At 37.8% G+C, this 21,191-nt stretch overlaps 1 protein-coding gene across 2 annotated transcripts in view; it reads right to left on the bottom strand.

The window, feature by feature from the left end:
* Nucleotides 1–16,988, bottom strand: part of LOC121373239 (teretoxin Tan14.1-like) — a 36,404-nt gene extending 19,416 nt beyond the window's left edge. Inside the window, exon 1 of one of the 2 annotated variants that reach the window (XM_041499743.1) lies at nt 16,763–16,988. In XM_041499743.1, the coding sequence (XP_041355677.1) occupies nt 16,763–16,829 (67 nt within the window). In that variant the 5' untranslated portion in view covers nt 16,830–16,988. Of the gene's footprint in view, nt 1–8,717; nt 8,942–16,762 lie in introns of those variants that run through there. The other variant, XM_041499742.1, reaches the window with a different exon arrangement.
* Between the last annotated feature and the right edge of the window lie 4,203 nt (nt 16,989–21,191).

Below are 21,191 nucleotides of genomic sequence, written 5' to 3'. Positions count from 1 at the left end.
TATTTGTATGATGTCCTATGGACGTAAGGTTTATAACGGGCTAACAGTGACTGTGGGCGCACCGGTCTGATCCCATACCCATAAATATGTCTGCGGTAATGGAGGTTCACGCTCGGTCTTCACCACATGTTTAAACCGCGCCAGGGTTACAGTACACCAAATCAATTCTCACTTGTGTTAATGTTAACATATTCTAAAACAAAACTTCTATAGACATTACCATAGATACCACCGATATACATTGAGAATGACATTTTCTGTTTAATATTTCCCAACGAAAATTTGTCAGATATCGGCTTTATTTTACGAAGGTTAGAATGGCGAATGCATTTAACTTTTAAACTTATGAACATGAAAGAGATTTGTCCTTTTATTAAAGAGCAAACTGATTTATTAATCGTCGACTATGGGATATCAAACATTTGATAACTTTGATTCCTAGTCTTGGGAAAAAAAAGTTGCACCATCCTACAGATAGGATTGCACATACCAGGTCCACTGAGGTGATTCGATCCTACAACGCAAAGCACCCCAAGCGAGTGATCTACCGACTGAGCTAGATACTTTCTACATGCACTGTCATATAGACAGGGTAGTACATACCCCGGTCTTCGCTGTGCCAGTCTTGGAGACAGCTCAGTTGGACATTAGAGGGAGGGTTCGGTTTGACTGATACCATTTCACATAATAACATGTCTTCAGACGCGACGTATTTCCGTAACAATATTTTCAACGACTTATACTAAGTCTTATGGAGGTGGAATTCACAGCGAAAAGGATATAGATTAGGTCCCAAATATCTACGTCTGTTAAATTTTAAAAATCTAAAAACGAAAAAGTCTTGACAACGACTTATACTTTTGAGGGTTGTATTCATAGAAAAAAGGATATAGTTTACGTCCCAAAAATCCACGTCTATTAAATTAAAAAAATCTAAACAACAAAAAATGTCTTGCCAACGTTATGTAACGTAAGTATATACATACGGCGGCGGTCCCCAGGGATCGAAACTAGTTGGGATCCCGATCCTTTAATTTGATAGAGATGCCCAAACTGCAAATTGGATTTTTTTTTTACTGGTCTAACTTGGACTATAATAAACTCGTGTAATCATTCCACTGCTATCCGTTTATAAGTACGCCAAAGCGATTCCCAAGGGTGTCGTTCCGTAATGACTTGCGGCCAGTCGATTCACGATGGCGTAGGAAGACATCACAGGATGAGAAGACAGTGGGGGGTGGAGGGGGAGGTGGGGGGGGGGGGGGGGGGGCGACCGCCGCGTAGTGTTCTTACCGGCCTCGGTGATGTAGTGATTGTATATGTTTGTATATGTGTTTGTGTATGTATTGTAATTAATGTATTTACTGTCAACCATCTTGTCACGTGTATATAACAAAATGTTTATGTATATATTCCTCCTATGCCGTTGTGTAACGGCCCGAGTGTAAATAAAGTCTTGTCTTGTCTTGTCTTGACTTGTCTTGTTAAGCCATCGGACATAAGGCTGATAGGCACTGGGTTCACAGCCCGGTACAGGCTCCCACAACCCAGAGCGAGTTTTAACGACTTATTGAGTAGGTGTAAGGCCACTACATCCTCTTCTCTCTCACTAACCACTAGGTACTGGGTTGGCAGCACGGTACCGGCTTCCACCCATAGAGCGAGTTTTAACGACTCGATGGGTAGGTGTAAGACCACTACACTCTCTTCTCTCTCACTAACCACAAAGAATTAACCACTAACCCACTGTCCTTGACAGACATACAGCCCAGATAGCTGTGTTATGTGCTTGAACCTTAATTGGATATAAGCACGAAAATATGTTGCATTGAAATGAAATGACGTCGTGTTCTTGTGTTTACAGGGGTGTATATGTGTGCGTGTCTGTCTGTCTGTATGTCTGTCTGTGTGTGTGTGCGTCTCTCTCTCTCTCTCTCTCTCTCTCTCTCTCTCTCTCTCTCTCTCTCTCTCTCTCTCTCTCTCTCTCTCTCTCTCTCTCTCAAACCAACCAACCAACCAACCAAAAATAAATAATCAACAACACCCCGTCCAACTCCCCCATAAAAAACAACCCGGAACAACCACCACCACCACAACGAAAAAACAAAACATGCCCAGAATGACACAAATAGCGCAGTAAAAAATTTCTGAGATTCTCGGAATGAATTATGTCTAATTATATGTAAGCAGATGGGTTGATATGTACATAGTGGGCTAATTAAACTGGGGATAGATCTAAAAACTACAGAAAATATCCTCCTTTTTTTCGTTTTATTTTGCTAATTAGTGATGAAATATTTCCGCCAAATCCAACATTAAGTCACATTTTTTGGCGATTTTATGAACGACATCTTTAATCCTTTTTGTGCTAGATGAATTGTACCCGACTTATTTGTCTCTGGCGACCTTACGCAGTTGTCGATAACAGAATAACTGCCGTTAGTGTTCGCGGAACCGCTGATTTCATAAGACTGATAAGACATAATAAGACTGGAATCTAAGGATAAATCGTATGTATAGCCAAGCATTCTTGGGGGGGGGGGGGGGGGGGGAGCTCCTGTTGACTCCAAGTGCAAGATTGGGCGGGGCATAGCCCAGTGGTAAAACGCTCGCTTGATGCACGATCGGTTTGAGATCGATCCCCGTTGGTGGGCCCATTTTGGTTATTTCTCGGTCCAACCAGTGCACCACGACTGGTATATCAAAGACCGTGGTATTTTCTATACTGTGTGTGGGACAGTGCTTATAAAAAAAATCGCTTGCTACTAATGGAAACATGTAGCGGGTTTCCTCTCTAAGACATTAAATAATGGAAACATGTAGCGGGTTTCCTCTCTGAGACAGCGATTTATGTAACATATACGTTGATATAAACGTATTAATCGTTTTGTAACATGGTTAAATATACATGTAATACAGATTGCATGTACGCGAAGTAGGATCATTTCACAGCCATTACCTTCGATATAATAATTACGGTTAATATCTCTTTCTGAAATGGCTGTACCAGCTACGCACACGTATAAATGTGAGATTCGGGGGGGGGGGGGGGGGGAGGAGACACACACACACACACACACACACACACACACACACACAAGAATGAAATTGTCAGATTTCACAATAAAAACATTTCATTAAACAGTTAAACACCAATATTCGACCTTGTGATCCGTGGCACCCCAGACAAATTCTATTCGTCCAGGTCATTTCACGGAAAAAAAGAAAAAAAAGGAAAAAAAAAAGAAAAAGAAAAAAAAAAGGATCGCCGCGCAGGTTTACAGCTGTTTAATGTAGTGAAAAGTATTTTCCAAGTCTCCACATTTTAACAAGGTTGCCATGAGTGACTTCAATTTTGTCATCACTGCAACTGATACGTGATTCGTGTATAACGTATTTACCGCGACGGATCAGGAACAGTCGCAAAGCGAAGTCAAGTCGATCGGAATGATAGAAATACGTAACAGACAAAATAACCGAAACGAAAATTAATTTGTTTCTCTTAACAACTAAGAAATGATTGCAGAAATCGAATTAGAGTAAAATATTTTATATAATTTATAAACCTAAAAGAACATACATTGATAATGATGGTGGTGGGTGGGGGTCGAGGTCAGTCAGTAGAGCGCTCGCCTGAGGTCGTAGGATCGAACCACCTCGGGAGACCCATTCTCTGATTGTTTTCCCCGTCTCAAATAAGCACCACGTCTGGTATATTAAAGATCGTGGTATGTGCTGTCCTGGCTATGGGAAAATCCACATGGAACTACATTGTTGGTTAATTAATAAAGTGTTCCAGTGGTGTCGTATATGAACTGATGGACTGACATGGGCGAATTTACGAATCCTATTTGATTTTCATAAAGCGCAAGTGTTTAAATGTTATAAATATATAGAGGCTGTTTCACTATTTCATGGGTTTTTTTTTTCCAATATAATGTTTATGTCAACTCGTGATGTGTGAAAAACCGTTTTTTTTTTTTTTCATTTACGAAGCATTGAGTGCAAAATGTGATTTTCTCACATTATTTTTTCACTAAATATCAATTTTATATATTTTTTAATAGGTTTATATATGTCATGGCTATGCATACAATAAATACACTACTACTACTGTTGCTGCTGGTGTTGCTACTAATACTGTTACTACAGCAATAACAACAATTATTACTATTACTACCAGTACTACCACAACCACCACTAGTACTACATCAAAATATCTTCTAAATCAAGGTGCGGGACATAACTCAGTGGTAAAACGCTCGCTAGATACGCGGTCGGTTTGGGATCGATCCCCGTCGGTGGGCCCATTTGGTTATTACTCGCTCCAACCAGTGCACCACGACTGGTATATCAAATACCGTGGTATTTGCTATCCTGTCTGTGGGACGGTGCATATAAAAGAATCCTTTGCTACTAATGGAAACATGTAGCGGGTTTCCTCTCTAAGACTACATGTACATGTCACAATTAGCATATCATGTTTGACATCCAATAGCCGATGATTAACAAATCAATGTGCTCTAGTGGTGTCATTAAACACAAAAAACTTTAACCATTCGAAATCACGTTTGTGTTTCGAGAAAAACACGTGATCCTCTGACATATGTGTTCGATCTCAAGGTTTCTGACATGTCAACGGTGGCGCAGTGTCCGGTTTCTGCACATGTTTTCTGACCACTATGCCCAAAGGCACTGTGAGCGTAGACAACCTCTAACGGGAGTTCATGACGTGACGAACGTACACGAACTATCCTAGACGTCCTCTAACGGGAGTTCACGACGTGACGAACGTACTCGAACTATCCTAGACGTCCTCTAACGGGAGTTCACGACGTGACGAACGTACTCGAACTATCCTAGACGTCCTCTAACGGGAGTTCACGAACTATCCTAGACGTCCTCTAACGGGAGTTCACGACGTGACGAACGTACACGAACTATCCTAGACGTCCTCTAACGGGAGTTCACGACGTGACGAACGTACACGAACTATCCTAGACATAGCCATTTAAAAAGGTTTTCAGAAAATACTTTTATTGTATTTTTTGTTTCATTATTAAAATTGCAATTTACTTACATTTTTAAGGCACGTGTGCAGATATTTTTGCAGTGGGTGGAGGAGGGGTATCTTGACTGTAGCGACCGACGTTTGTAGTTGGGGTCATATACTTCTTCTCCAGTACATATATACAGGGTATTTCATGTTTTTTTGTCAAACATGATTTATATCTCGTTTAGTGAAGTTTGTAATCATATCTCACGAGTCGCGCTTGTGTGACGAGGGTAATATGATTGCAAACTTCACGAGATGAAATATAAATCATAATTGACAAAAAAAATAAAAAATTCTATTTATTATATAACTTTTGGCAATTTACAAGCAGCAAAATACTTCCGGCTTTCTTACAGTAAAGGTAACACTTTCTACAGTGACGATAACACATTTTAGAGTGAAATAGTGAAACTTTCACTCTAAAATGTGTTATCGTCACTGAGTGACTGACGACACTTTTATTTCACTGATACTTTAAGATATTTCACTAAATGTTATATAATAAATGGAGAAAATACCCTCTCCCTGTACATGTTCCTAATTTCTTCTTAGATAATAAAACTCTTATAACCAATCAAGGAAATGTTTTATTTAACGACGCACTCAACACATTTTATTTACGGTTATATGGCGTCGGACATATGGTTAAGGACCATACAGATATTGAGAGAGGAAACCCGCTGTCGCTACTTCATGGGCTACTCTTTTCGATTAGCAGCAAGGGAAATTTTATATGCACCATCCCACAGACAGGATAATACATACCACAGTCTTTGTTACACCAGTTGTGGAGCACTGGCTGGAACGAGAAATAGCCCAATGGGTCCACCGACGGGGATTGATCCCAGACCGACCGTGCATTAAGCGAATGCTTTACCACTAGGTTACGTCCCGCACCTCTTCCAAAGGTAATTCCAAATATATTTATCCACATGGATTTATATTTAAATAACAACAATTTAAATATTTTAATCAATCAAGCGACAAAACAGGAGTATTTTAATACCTCCTCCCCCCCCTAGACACAACAAAACAAAACCGACAACAACATCTATGACACATACACATCCACCCGTATAAAAAGTAAATAAATAAAAACACACAAATCCTACAGGTAGTACTAAACCAAATAACTTCCGGCTGGGTCAAAGTTCGACGTGCACCTCACTCTTGATAGAGAAGTGAACACCACAAGTCCTGCGATTGGTGATAAATGTGAGTGTGTTGGGTGTAAAAAAAAGTTTTATCTGGGCAAAAAATTTATGTAATTTTATTTTATCTAGTACCACTGTGTTAATTAGCCTTGTGCTTGAAACATGTATGGGGTACCTGTAAAAAAAAAGTACTCAATTTTTTTGCGGAACTAGGATAGTCATAGACTCTACCCGTTATCTCTGAAATAGGCAGCTTCACCCCCATTTTTTTTCTGATTCACTTTAAGGGTGAGGGGTGATAGTATTTATATTTGTGGTGTTTATGTCGATTGATACGCTTTGGGTAAGAGTTTTAGCCACATATGTCGTTATAGTCGTGACTGGGATTTGATTTGGTAGTATACATCCTACAAGGAGAACTAAAACCCATATATACAGTTCCTCTGCTTCCAATAACGTCTGGATTTCTCGCTCCAGCTTATGCACCACGGCTGGTATAAAGGCCGCGGTATGTGCTATCCTGTCTATGGGATGGTGCATATAACAGATCCCTTGCTGCTAATCGAAAAGAGTAGCCCATGAAGTGGCGACAGCGGATTTCCTCCCTCAATATCTGTGTGGTACTTAACCATATGCCCAACGCCATATAACCGTAAATAAAATGTTTGCGTCGTTAAATAAAACATTTCCTTCTTCTTCTCACGCGATTTATATAACGTATAAATTGATACAAACGTATTAATCGTTTGATAACATGGTTAAATATACATGTAATACAGATTGCATATACGCGAAGTAGGATCATTTCACAACCATTACCTTCCACAATAATTGCGGTTAATAATATATGTTTCTGAAATGGCTGTACCACCGTATACATGTGAGATTCGGGATCTAGCTCAGTCGGTTGAAAGTTCGCCTGAGGCGATTTGGTCGCAGGATCGAACCCCCATCGGTAGACCATTCTTTAATTGAGCCCCCCACCCCTCCCCTTGTCTTACAACTTCAATATGAAAGACCGGATAATATGCTGTCTGCGAAAAAGTGTATATGAAAGACCGGATAATATGCTGTCTGCGAAAAAGTGTATATGAAAGACCGGATAATATGCTGTCTGCGAAAAAGTGTATATGAAAGACCGGATAATATGCTGTCTGCGAAAAAGTGTATATGAAAGACCGGATAATATGCTGTCTGCGAAAAAGTGTATATGAAAGATTCTTTGCTGCTAGTGGACATTTTTTCTTTATTTCTTTAACGTCTATATATGTCAGAATTACAAAATGTTTGACATGCAATAGCCGATGATTAAGAAATAAATGTGCTCTAGTGGTATCGTTATAAAAAGCTAACTTTTAATATGAATATTGTTTTATATAATCTTAAAACTAATCCTGAATTTAGCACCTCCATTCGTACCACTAACAAAACAGTAAAAAATAAATTAAGAAAAAAGGAATTAAAAACAGAACAAATATAAATGAAACAAACATGCCGCAATGTAAATCAGTATAAATACCCCCAACCCTCCTCCAACCAAATAGCACCCTCCTGTAAAATTATATATAAAAATTATGAAGAAGGATTTTGTAATTCCTGGACAAATCTTTAACTAAAAGCAAATGATTGTTAAACAAAACAAGCTTTTAATGTATACATGTCGTTTTATTCAAACTAAAACCTATCCTGTAGTTAGCACATTCACATCAACCACTAACGAAAGAGAAAAAGAAGAAAAAAAAGAAAGAAAAAAAAAGAAAAAAAAGAAAAAAGAATAAATTAAAGAAACAGAAGCAAGCAACTAAAATAAAACAAACACTCCCCAAAATAAGTAATTCCCCCAAAACAAATATCACCCGCACCTCCGCAATGATAATCAAAAAATTGTGAAATGTTTTTGTTTAAAGTCGTAATTCCTGGACTAATATTTAGCGACAACTAATCGGTCTTGCGTGTCCAATCTATCATTCGTTCAAACGACACAGTACATACCAAAGTTTTAGATATTACATAGGTAATATGAATAAAATAAAAAAGGCGCATGTGAACATATTAAACAAGTTTTTTTTTTAACGACTCCACTAGAAAAACGTAGATTACTAACTGATAATCATCTATTGGTTGTTAAAATCTGGCAAGTAGACTTCAGAACAAATGTGCCGAAACGTGCTGCATTTTTTTTTTCAAAATAGGCAAAGAATCTTTCATACTCATTTCATACGGATCTAGGGAGCCCCAGGGGCCCGCCTCCTAAATTTTGCGACAGTTATACTTTTATTATATATTATTATTATATTTTTTTTTTACAATCCCGCTCCAAACCTCCCCCAAAGTTCCTTTGGCATTATGCCTCAAGTCATTGCCCCCCTCCCCTAAATGGATTTTCAATATCCGCCACTGATTTTTAAACAGATAGGACAGCACGGTTTTTGATACACTAGCTAAATGCCCAGCCCCACTGACACAAACAAACAACCGTACAAATATATACTGAAAAAATGTCTTACCTGAAATTCCCTCAGTGACAACGGCTACAGCAGCACCAACGATCAGAACACATATAAGCGACGTTGTTACGGACATTCCCATATTTCTGTCTTTTTGATTAAAACTTTTCTTTTACGACACTTTTGAGTTTTTGTTTGGAAAGCGTCTTCAGTTGTTAGTACTAGCTGTGAACAAGATGGAATGATCGATATTGCAAACTGACACTATGTTATATACACCTCAAAAACTTTCGACTACCCCAGTAATTGCCAATGCGCATGAGCAGACATTTTGTTTGCCCAGTGACATCCTACTTCCGCCGTATTTAGAATTGCCAGTTTAGCAAGCGAAGAATTGTACAAATTCACGTTTTCTCGACTGTGGGAAAATACATTAATTGTGGTTAGAGAAATTTATAAAATGAGAGACAGACGCGAATCGATATTTTTCATTGTGTAAAATGCACGTTCTGTTAAAAACGTGAAAAGCTGGTTTGTTCTATGACATTTTCACTTGACGGGGCTGAGTTAAATAAACCAGGCATGATTTTTATGAACCAGTGTCAATCTTATAATTATCTGAAAATGATTACGACGTCACTTCGCCTACGATAACAGATGTTGCAAAAGTAATTTGGTGCAGGTTATAACCACAGTGGAACCTGTGCTTAATTGACACCAATCGTAGCAGCGTCTTAATATAGGTGGCTGCTAAATACAGGTCAGTTTGTAGAATATTAATTTACTCCATTAAATGCGTAAATACTACTGCTTTGGATGATAAAACTAACCGAGTGACTGACTGATTGAGTGAGTGACTGAGTGACTGACTGAGTGAGTGAGTGAGTGACTGACTGACTGAGTGAGTGAGTGACTGGCTGACTGAGTGAGTGAGTGAGTGACTGACTGACTGGCTGACTGACTGACTGACTGACTGAATAAATAAAAATGAATGAATTAATGAATGTATGGATAGACTGTGTGTGTATATATATATATATATGTATGTATGTATGTATGCATGTATGTATGTATGTATATATGTATGTATGTATGTATGTATGTATCTATCTATCTATCTATCTATCTATCTGTCTATCTATCTATCTATCTAGTCAATCCACTGAGAGTGTAGGTTAATTTCTAGCTTGATTAATTTATGAACTATAAAGTTTTACCTAACTGGAGTTGATAGAACCCCAACACACGCACGCACGCACGCACGCACGCACACACACACACACACACACACACACACACACACACACACACGAACCCCATCCCCAAAAACCCACAATACAAAAAAAAACAAACATAAAAAAACAAAAATAAAAATAAATAACAAATGAACACCACCAGAAGATATTAATACAGGATAGAATGAATGAATGAATGAATGATTGTTTAACGACACCCCAGCACAAAAATACACATCGGCTATTAGGTGTCACAAATGGTAAGTATATGAAAATAATATTTATATATATTTATGTAAAACCACAGGAAAAAGTATAATACAATACATAAAATCAAGGTAAATATATTTTAAAACTTTGTATAGAAGTCAGTGTTTTAAAAACTTTACAGTTAATTCTGGATGGAATTTAAAAGATTCCAAAACATTTCTGTTGCCAAGTATATCATCCAGCTGGATAGAGAATAGAATAGAATACAATAGAATAGAATAGAATAGAATACAATAGAACACAATACGATACGATATGTTTTTTTGTGTGTTGCTGTTGACATACGTATGTCAGGGGAGGGATGTAGTCCAATGGTAAAACACTCGCCTCGTGGTATGTGCTATCCTGTCAGTGAGATGGTGCATCTAAAATATCCCTTAGCAGTTTCTACTAATGGACAAAATGTAGCGGGTTTTCTTTCTAAGTCTACTTGTCAAAATTATCGAAACGTTGACATCCAATAGCCAACGATTCACAGATCAACGTGCTCTAGTAGTGTCGTTAAACAAAAAATAACTTTTAACTTTGAAGTCATTGACCGCTATAGAACTCGATCTACACGAAAACAAGACAAGCACGAATACAAGTGATGTTGGAGGAGGACACACGCATGCACGCACGCACGCACGCACGCACGCACACACACACACACACACACACACATGTATGTGTGTGTGTACGTGTACGTGTGTGTGTATTGTGTGTGTGTGTGTTTGTGCGTGTCTGTGTCTGTGTGTGTACGTGTGTGTGTGTATGTACGTGTGTGTGTGTGTTTGTGTGTGTGTACGTGTACGTGTTTGTGTGTGTGTACGTGTGTGTGTGTGTTGTGCGTGTGTGTATGTATGTGTGTGTGTACGTGTGTTTGTGTGTGCGTGTGTGTGTACGTGTGTGTGTACGTGTGTGCACGTGTATGTGTGTGTGTGTACGTGTGTATGTGCGTGTGTGTGCGTGTGTGTATGTATGTGTGTGTGTACGTGTGTCTGTGTGTGTACGTGTGTGTGTACGTGTGTGTGTGCGCACGTGTGTGTGTGTACCTGTGTGTGTATGTGTGTGTGTGTGCGTGTGTGTGTGTATCTGTATGTGTGTGTACGTGTGTGTGTACGTGTGTTTGTGCGTGTGCGTGTGTGCGTGTGTATGCGTGTGTGTGTGTATGCGCGTGTGCGTGTGTGTGTGTGTGTGACAACTGCGTCAGCTAGCAGTGGAACAAATCCTCAAATTCGGGCAAAAACGATAGAGATGTGCTTAGAAAATGTTCTAACCTGAGGCGTTTTTAACGTGTATTTCCATTCCTATATATAGCTGTTTGTAAGAACAACACATTTAACGTGTATTTCCATTCCTATATATAGCTGTTTGTAAGAACAAACAATTTAACGTGTATTTCCATTCCTATATAAATAGCTGTTTGTAAGAACAAACAATTTAACGTGTATTTCCATTCCTATATAAATAGCTGTTTGTAAGAACAAACAATTTAACGTGTATTTCCATTCCTATATAAATAGCTGTTTGTAAGAACAAACAATTTAACGTGTATTTCCATTCCTATATAAATAGCTGTTTGTAAGAACAAACAATTTAACGTGTATTTCCATTCCTATATAAATAGCTGTTTGTAAGAACAAACAATTTAACGTGTATTTCCATTCCTATATAAATAGCTGTTTGTAAGAACAAACAATTTAACGTGTATTTCCATTCCTATATAAATAGCTGTTTGTAAGAACAAACAATTTAACGTGTATTTCCATTCCTATATAAATAGCTGTTTGTAAGAACAAACAATTTAACGTGTATTTCCATTCCTATATAAATAGCTGTTTGTAAGAACAAACAATTTAACGTGTATTTCCATTCCTATATAAATAGCTGTTTGTAAGAACAAACAATTTAACGTGTATTTCCATTCCTATATAAATAGCTGTTTGTAAGAACAAACAATTTAACGTGTATTTCCATTCCTATATAAATAGCTGTTTGTAAGAACAAACAATTTAACGTGTATTTCCATTCCTATATAAATAGCTGTTTGTAAGAACAAACAATTTAACGTGTATTTCCATTCCTATATAAATAGCTGTTTGTAAGAACAAACAATTTAACGTGTATTTCCATTCCTATATAAATAGCTGTTTGTAAGAACAAACAATTTAACGTGTATTTCCATTCCTATATAAATAGCTGTTTGTAAGAACAAACAATTTAACGTGTATTTCCATTCCTATATAAATAGCTGTTTGTAAGAACAAACAATTTAACGTGTATTTCCATTCCTATATAAATAGCTGTTTGTAAGAACAAACAATTTAACGTGTATTTCCATTCCTATATAAATAGCTGTTTGTAAGAACAAACAATTTAACGTGTATTTCCATTCCTATATAACATAGCTGTTTGTAAGAACAAACAATTTAACGTGTATTTCCATTCCTATATAAATAGCTGTTTGTAAGAACAAACAATTTAACGTGTATTTCCATTCCTATATAAATAGCTGTTTGTAAGAACAAACAATTTAACGTGTATTTCCATTCCTATATAAATAGCTGTTTGTAAGAACAAACAATTTAACGTGTATTTCCATTCCTATATATAGCTGTTTGTAAGAACAAACAATTTAACGTGTATTTCCATTCCTATATATAGCTGTTTGTAAGAACAAACAATGTAACGTGTATTTCCATTCCTATATAAATAGCTGTTTGTAAGAACAAACAATGTAACGTGTATTTCCATTCCTATATATAGCTGTTTGTAAGAACAAACAATTTAACGTGTATTTCCATTCCTATATATAGCTGTTTGTAAGAACAAACAATTTAACGTGTATTTCCATTCCTATATAGCTGTTTGTAAGAACAAACAATGTAAAGTTTGTTTTGTTTAACGACTGGAGCACGTTGATTTATTAATCATCGGCTACTGGGTGTCATTTGGTAATTTTGACATATTATAGTCTTACAGAAAATCCAGATACATATTTTAATTAGTATCAAGGGATCTTTTATATGCACCATCCCACATACAGGATAGCACACACCACGGCCTTTGATATACCAGTCGTGGTGTACTAGCTGGAACGAGAAATATCCCAATGGGCCCACCGACGGGGATCGATCCCTAACCGATCGCGCATCAAGCGAGCGCTTTACCACTGGGCTAAGTCCCGCCAGACCCATTTGTAAGCAATGCTTTCATCCAGATTCGGGCATTTTCCTTTAATGTGGGTCAAAATCAGCCTGCCCACCCTCCAAAATGGGGAGTTGTACGCCAATGGGTTTGAAGCCAGGTCATTTGGTTCAGCTTCAAAGCCTTCAGATAAAAACCGATTTCTTGATTTCAACACCAAAAGCAAACAGTAGATTGACGAGCTAGTGCTAATTGTGCGATAAACCCCGCTAATGTTGATGTAAAATGACTACTACAAGATGTACAACAAGTGTTCGTAACTAAACCGCGTTCACAATTTACGGAAACGCAACGTTATCGTGGATTTTCAACTGGTCTGGCCTTTCTTGATTTTTTGATTTTTCTTAAAGAGTTTTATGCACGCTTTGAACATTTCATTTGGGGCGAGATGTAGCCCAGTGGGTCTATTGGGCTATTTCTCGCTCTTGCCAGTGCACAGCGATTAGTACATCAAAGGCGGCGGTATGTGCTCTCCTTTCTGTGGGATGGTGCATATAAAAGATCCCTTGCTACTAATGGAAAAATGTAGCGGGTTTCATCTTTATGACTGTGTCAAAATGACCATATATTTGACATCCAATAGCCGATGATTAATAAACCAATGTGCTCTAGTGGTGTCATTAAACAAACATCCCCCAAAAGAAAACAACAACAACAAAAACAAGCTTGAACTTTTGAAGTTTGTCAACATTTGTGAATGAAATATAAATCACGAACGAAGGAAAGAAATGTTTTATTTAACGACGCACTCAACACATTTTATTTACAGTTATATGGTGTCGGACATATGGTTAAGGACCACACATATAATGAGAGAGGAAACCCACTGTCGCTACTTCATAGGCTACTCTTTTTGATTAGCAGTTTGAGTTTGCTGCAATGTTATCGACTAACAGAGACTTTTTTCTGCATCAAATATTAGTGGCTGTATATTAAATGTGTTTCTGATCGTTCTAATATTTATATTAGGTTAAATTTCATTTTATTTCCTAAAATATATCGAGTTTGGGTTTCTTACAAATATTAAGACAACCAGAAACACATTGAATATACAGACACTGATATTCTAAACAAAATATATTTAATATGTAAGTTTAATCGTAGAAATATTTTATTAGTCGGAAACATCTTACAATGTAGCAAACTCAGGAATGTCCCTTTAAAACAAACTCTTGCAGAATGTAAAACAGTCTACGACCAAAATAAAATGATCAGGGCCGAATTTGAATCTCAAAATAAAGAACTAAATCACCTCATTGGTGTGGTCAGTGACGTGGGTGTTTCGTCCCTAAAATCAAAAGTATTATTAATAAATTAAAACGTGAAAGACATTGAACAAAGTATTAAAAACATGGCAGATTTAATCAAATCAGTCACAACATCAACTACCGATATAAGAAAACGTTTATCAAACGTTGAAAAGGACGTTAAATGCGATAAAAAAAAAAAAAAAAAAATTACTCTGAGGCAACGACCTCGATAACCAAATCACCCCGAAAGTCTCAAACACCTTTGAACTATACATCGGACCAACTTACACATGGTGTCCAGCATTCGGACTGTGAGACAATTATGACGGAGTCGCCAAAAATGTTAGCCCTGACGATAACGTAGAAAATGTCTCCAAGCATACACAGACTGAGTTAGACACGAAAGAAAAGTTTTGTTTAACGACGCACTCAACACATTTTAGTTACGGTTATATGGTGTCAGACATATGGTTAAGGAACACACAGATATTGAGAGAGGAAACCAGCTGTCACCACTTCATGGGCTACTCTTTTCATTTAGCAGCAAGGGATCTTTTAAATGCACAATCCCACATACAAGGTAGTACATACCACAGCCTTTGATATACCAGTCGTGGTGCACTGGCTGGAACGAGATATAGCCCAATGGGCCCACCGATGGGGATCGATCCTAGACCGACCACGCATCGAGTGAGCGCTTTACCACTTGCTACAGTAACTTCTTAAATACAATAGATAGCAATTACTGTGCTTTTACGAAGTGTGCCACAGAACGTGACCCCATGCTATACCACAACATCGGCCTCGGTGGCGCAGTGGTTAAGCCATTAGACTACAGGCTGGTAGGTACAGGGTTAGCAGCCCGGTACCGGTTCCAACCCAGAGCGAGTTCTTAAGGGCTCAATGGGTAGGTGTAAGGCCACTACACCCTCTTCTCTCTCACTAACCACTAACCAACTAACCAACTAACCCACTGTCCTGGACAAACAGCCCAGATAGCCGAGGTGTGTGCTCAGGACAGCGTGCCTGACCCTTAATTGGATATAAGCACGAACATAAGTTGAAATGAATGAATATAGCGCAACGTGAACAAAGGCGGCGTAGCTCTTCTTGTTCGTAAAGACGTGATTAATTGCACAAGCTTATTAGAAATAGATAGTGACCGCATAATAGGTGCTGAAGTTGAGCTTAGTAATTCTACAATTGTTTATGTAATCTGTGTTTATCTCCCCTCTTCCAACTTATCAGACGATTTATTCCAAGAATACTTAAATATTTTAGACGAGCTTTACATTGCATACAGTTTAAATGGTACAGTAGTGATCATTGGTGATATGAATGTAAAAATAGCAGGACGTAAGTATGTGTTAATTGGAGACAAAGGAGTGATAATTTCAAAACGTTTATTAGTAAATATAACCTATTATCAGTCAACGTCCAGACGTTTTGCAAATGCCCATCTTATACATACGAGTCATATGCCGATGGTCCATCGTCGGCAAATGACCACATCTTAATTCCATGTGATCTAATTCCATTCATTACATATGCCACTGTAGATAATGAATGTTCTCTCTCATTGTCAGACCATAAACCAGTTATATGTTCAATACCAGCCATTAAGTTACCATGCAGTAAATATAACCAAAGAGGAAAACCATCGTTGGAAAAGGCCAAGAGACTAAATATAACAAGTGACTATGCTTTCGCTGTCTCTTATATGTTATAGCCTTTAAATATTCCAAAACAGAACGCTACCAAAGCTGAAATTATTATTTTGTTTTATCAGAAAATTGTTAATACTTTAAAAGGTGCAGCTATAGAAACCATACCTACTGTCAAATTTAATAAACACATTAAGCCATACTGGACTAAGACAGTTAAAGAGTGCCATGCTGAAATATCGTTTCGTTGGAGGCTGTGGCTAGCCGAAGGCAAACCTCGTGGGATGCAATTCTCCACCTTTCTGATGTACAAACAAGCAAAATACATATGTCGATCAAATCTAAACAAGGCGTACTTGAGCCACGAGACCGAAACATATACTACCTTAGATGAGGCGTGTAATTTCAATCATAAGTCGCTTTGGGCTAAACTGAGGAACAAAGAGAAAAGTAGTTCTATTATGTCTCTCAATATCGACGACAAAACAATTACTCACCCCGACGATATTTGCAACGCCATGGCAGATCACTAGCAATGTATTTAGCGATACAACAGAAAACCATGTTGATAACAACTTCAAATCGTACTTAGAAGAAAAGGTATCCGATTTTAAACGGCACGCATTATCCTCCGATGAAAAGTAATATTTATCATCCATTAAAAGCATGTGTAGGAGATATCGCTGGCACTATAATTTGCGATATCTCCTGCGGTATCTTATAATCTTGATTGGTCAAATTGTAATCACAAGACAATGTTTTGTTACGTCACTGTGTTTGTTTCAGCGCTAAACCTACCATTAGTGACGTCACGCCACTGTCGTTCTGCTAGTTAACGAATCTACCGCTGACATTCAACCCACATTACTAACATTGTTTACAACTGTCGCAAATGAAAAGAATGATAATGGATGATAAAAACATTACCCCCTTGTGTCTTGTGATATCATAATTTATCAGCACTCGTTGATGAAAATATAAAAGTCCTCTGCAATCCTGGGATTTTATACTTTTATCAACTCGTGCTGATAAATTATGATATCACAAGACACGGGGAGAGTATCCTCTGTATATCTGCCTATCAAGTTAAGAAAATAGGCTCTAACCTACCAAACAATAAAGCCTGTGGTTTGGACGGAATATTCTATGAACACATCAAACACAGAGACTCTTGTCTTTTCTTTTGCCTGGCACGACTTTTCTCACTTATTATTAACAACAGTTGTATTCCTGATGAATGGCACCTTGGTGTCTTTGTCTGCATATTCAAGGGGCATTACAAGTCCCGATTAAATTGTGATTCTTATAGGGGTATTACACTTCTTTCTGTGATCTTCGAAATATTCGAAAGTGTTCTGGACTCCTTAATGCCACAGTTAAAAGCAACCACAACAAAGAGCGCAGTCACTGTACTAGTGTTGCATTTTTTGATAATTCGAAAGCTTTCGACACGGTTTGCCACACAGCGTTAATGTTTAAATTGTCAGACATTGGAATCTCTCCTAAAATACTATTTGACAGTATATACAGTAACGCCAAATCCTCTGTGCTGGTAAACAATATTTAGTCAAGAAAATTCAGACAATCTAGGGGACTGTGCCAAGGTAACATGCTTGCTCCAAAATTGTATGTGCTATATATAAATGACTTACTAAACAAATTAAGTAAATCAAACAAAGGATCAATGATTCTGGATGTCCCATATCCTGTCCAACACAAGCAGACGATATTGCCCTCATTTCCATAAAGAATATTCAGGGTTTGCCCAAACGAACTCGAACAGACATCTGCCTGGGATTGATTGGTATCTCCTCTATTGAAGCAATAATAGACATACACAAGTTATATTTTCTGGGTCATCTCCTACGAACCCCACCTTGGACCTTGGTATAAAAAGTTATAACAAGTAGGCTGCTATGTTTTAAAAACAAATGGTTTACAATACCTTTAGCTTTTATAACAAACATACACACACGATTATGTGTAAATACCAACCTTTACATCATCGGATTGATTTCTATAAGACGTCAACATTTCCATCGAAACATACGTGGAAACGACTAGTTAGGAAAAGCGTGTTTGATTTTGAAGAATTAAAGTGGCAAACACAATTCTCGTCTTCGCCAGACATCAGCTATTTTCTGCAACTCCATCCCAATTTAAATATCAACAAAGCATGGCAGATTTTTCGTGTGAACCCGTTGTTAAAAGAACACGCACATCATGTAATACATATATGCGCTTCGTGGAGACCTATGTCATGCGAAAGCGTGTGTCCCCTCTGTCACTTAAAATATTCTGATTTGCAAATACATGTTATATGTCACTGTCAATTTATAGCTGAAATTAGAAACGAATTCTAAATATCTCTTCTAGACATAGGGCCAGTGGAATTCAGTGTCGCTCTTCACAATCTTCCTGATTCTGTTTTTATTATTAAAATCTTATCTTGTGAAGCTCCAGTTAATGTTGATGACTCTATAGAAAGTACTTACTGTGAAACCGTTATCTATTACATTCATCTACTAAGCAAACAATACTTTAAAGCCAACAATAGCAGGCGATAATTGTATTACCCCATACACTTTATGTGCTCGTATTTGAATCACTATCTATGTACTCATGGTTTGATGCATGCTCTAAATACCCACCTTTGTCATAGTTGTAATTATTAATTTATTGTATGCTTGTATGTTTGTATGTATATAATAAAATATATACACACATACACCTAATGACTATCCCAGCACAAAGGGAAATTGTGAATGAGACCCTCCCCCCAAAAAACCACCAAACAAAACAACAACAACCCCCCCCCCCCAAAAAAAAAAAGAAAAAAGAAAAACAAACAAAAAAACAAACAAAAAAACAAAAAACAACAACAACAAAAAAAACCTCGAAGTTTTATGGTATAGAAGGACTGGATGTTAAAAATGGTTCACTTTACGTATTTGTTTTAAATTTAAATTTTATTATTTTGTTTTAAAATTATACGAATGAATGAATGTTTAACGACACCCCAGCACAAAAACCACATCGGCTAGAGTTATATGATAACGAACATCAATGTAAAATTATACAAATATTTTTAAAAAGTAGTATTGCCACCATTGAAATATTAATATTAAATAACAAAAAATGAAATCTTCACAACGACAAAAATAAGCGCTACGGTCCACCCCGTACGATAGTGTACGCCTGGCGATATTGAAACACGGGTCAGTGAACGCACATCAATGCTAGACGTAAATTTGTTTATTTAGTCAACCACTGCAATTGCCGCGGCAATCGGCAGTGCCGTGGAGATTGCCGCGGAGGTTTTCGTTCTCTGCGGCATTTCTTTTGGATTTTTTTCGAGATGTATTTTTTCCTTATTGTTAAACATAAGATATACTTTGTGAACTGAAAACAGAAATATTAAAACAGTAACTGCACCGTTATTACTAGTCTAAGTATCTAAATCTCAGCGTCATCGGGCATGATCGTAAACACATGTAAATTATCCGCATTGAGCGAGTATCAACTGGACCATTGAACTCTGTTGACTGTTGATAGCACATGCATTGCAGGGACCACTGGATTTCAGAGGGTGGTTGGGGTGGGTTGGGGGTGACAGCTTATACATCGTGAACCGTGGCTACAGTGCATTAATTACGGGTGCTTTATTTTCAGTAAAATGTTAAACATACAGAGAGAGAGAGAGAGAGAGAGAGAGAGAGAGAGAGAGAGAGAGAGAGAGAGAGAGAGAGAGAGAGAGAGAGAGAGAGAGAGAGATAGTTCCGATAGTTTAATCAAAATTCCTGTCATTTATATTGGCAAAATATGTTAGCCCTTTCTGGTGTCGAGTGGCCTAATAAAAAAAACCCACCCCCCAAAACCCAAACCCAACAAACTTTACCGATTTACTTGGGCTTGCAAGGATTAAGGGGATATTTGGCTTTCGTGACAGATTTCCTAACAGAAATAACTCTGTTATCAAAAAACATTAGTTTAATTCTATATCGCATTAAATATATTCTGACACTTTGATATAATATAATTAAAATATAATAAAGATTGATCTGGCACTTCTCTGCGGACTGAGTTCACTGTATATGATAAAATTGTCACCCCCTTGCAACCCCATTGTTCTTGAGCATGCACGTGTCATTCACGTGTTAACTTTTATGTCACTTTTAACCAACGTATACCGCCACTGGTATGAATAAATCTTACAGCGGAGCATATTGGCAAATAACACAAATAACAAACTAATCAATCAAATTTACTTACAATTCAGGCCCGTATTTGGGGGTTGGGGGGAGGGGGGTTCGGGGGGGGGGGGGGGGGTTCGTCCGAACCCTCACTCAAAACCTTTTTCTTCTGTTTTTTTTTAATACTGCACAAATAGTTGAATGCAACTTTTGCAGCTCTCCCATAAGACAATATTTGCTTGTCTTCATCATTTAGCAATCCCCATACCAAAGGTGCAGTGTACATGATTCAGAATTTATAACTAATCTGGCCAAAAAAAAAAAAAAAAAAAAAAAAAAAAAAAAAAAGAAAAAAAAAGGAACCTACATGTAGGAAACATATTTAATTGTATTTGCTGCTGTACTGATGACCTCGTAGCATTCGATAATCACATGACAATGACAGCAGTTCACCTTCCATTGATTTATCAACCAGATAGAGATAAAAGGTTAACAACAGAAAGTAATCCTGTTAGGTCAGCTCAGGTCATAGGTTTAACGTGCACATTCAGAACAAGCTGTTGTAGCACACGCATGTCATGACGTAGGTGTCGACACTCGCCGGTTCCTCCGTCCAGGACAGGACAAGGCTTGGATTGTGTGGGAGAGGGGGTCGCCCTTGCTGGCATGTGCAAGGGAACACAAGCAGCCCGACCAGGGTCGGTAGCGGACGAGGGTTGGTTTCGGTGCTCTT

This window comes from Gigantopelta aegis, chromosome 5 (assembly GCF_016097555.1).
Source record: "Gigantopelta aegis isolate Gae_Host chromosome 5, Gae_host_genome, whole genome shotgun sequence".
NCBI lineage: Eukaryota > Metazoa > Mollusca > Gastropoda > Neomphalida > Peltospiridae > Gigantopelta > Gigantopelta aegis.
The sequence above is the reverse complement of the archived record's forward strand: the minus strand, read 5'-3'. Positions and strand labels throughout refer to the sequence as shown.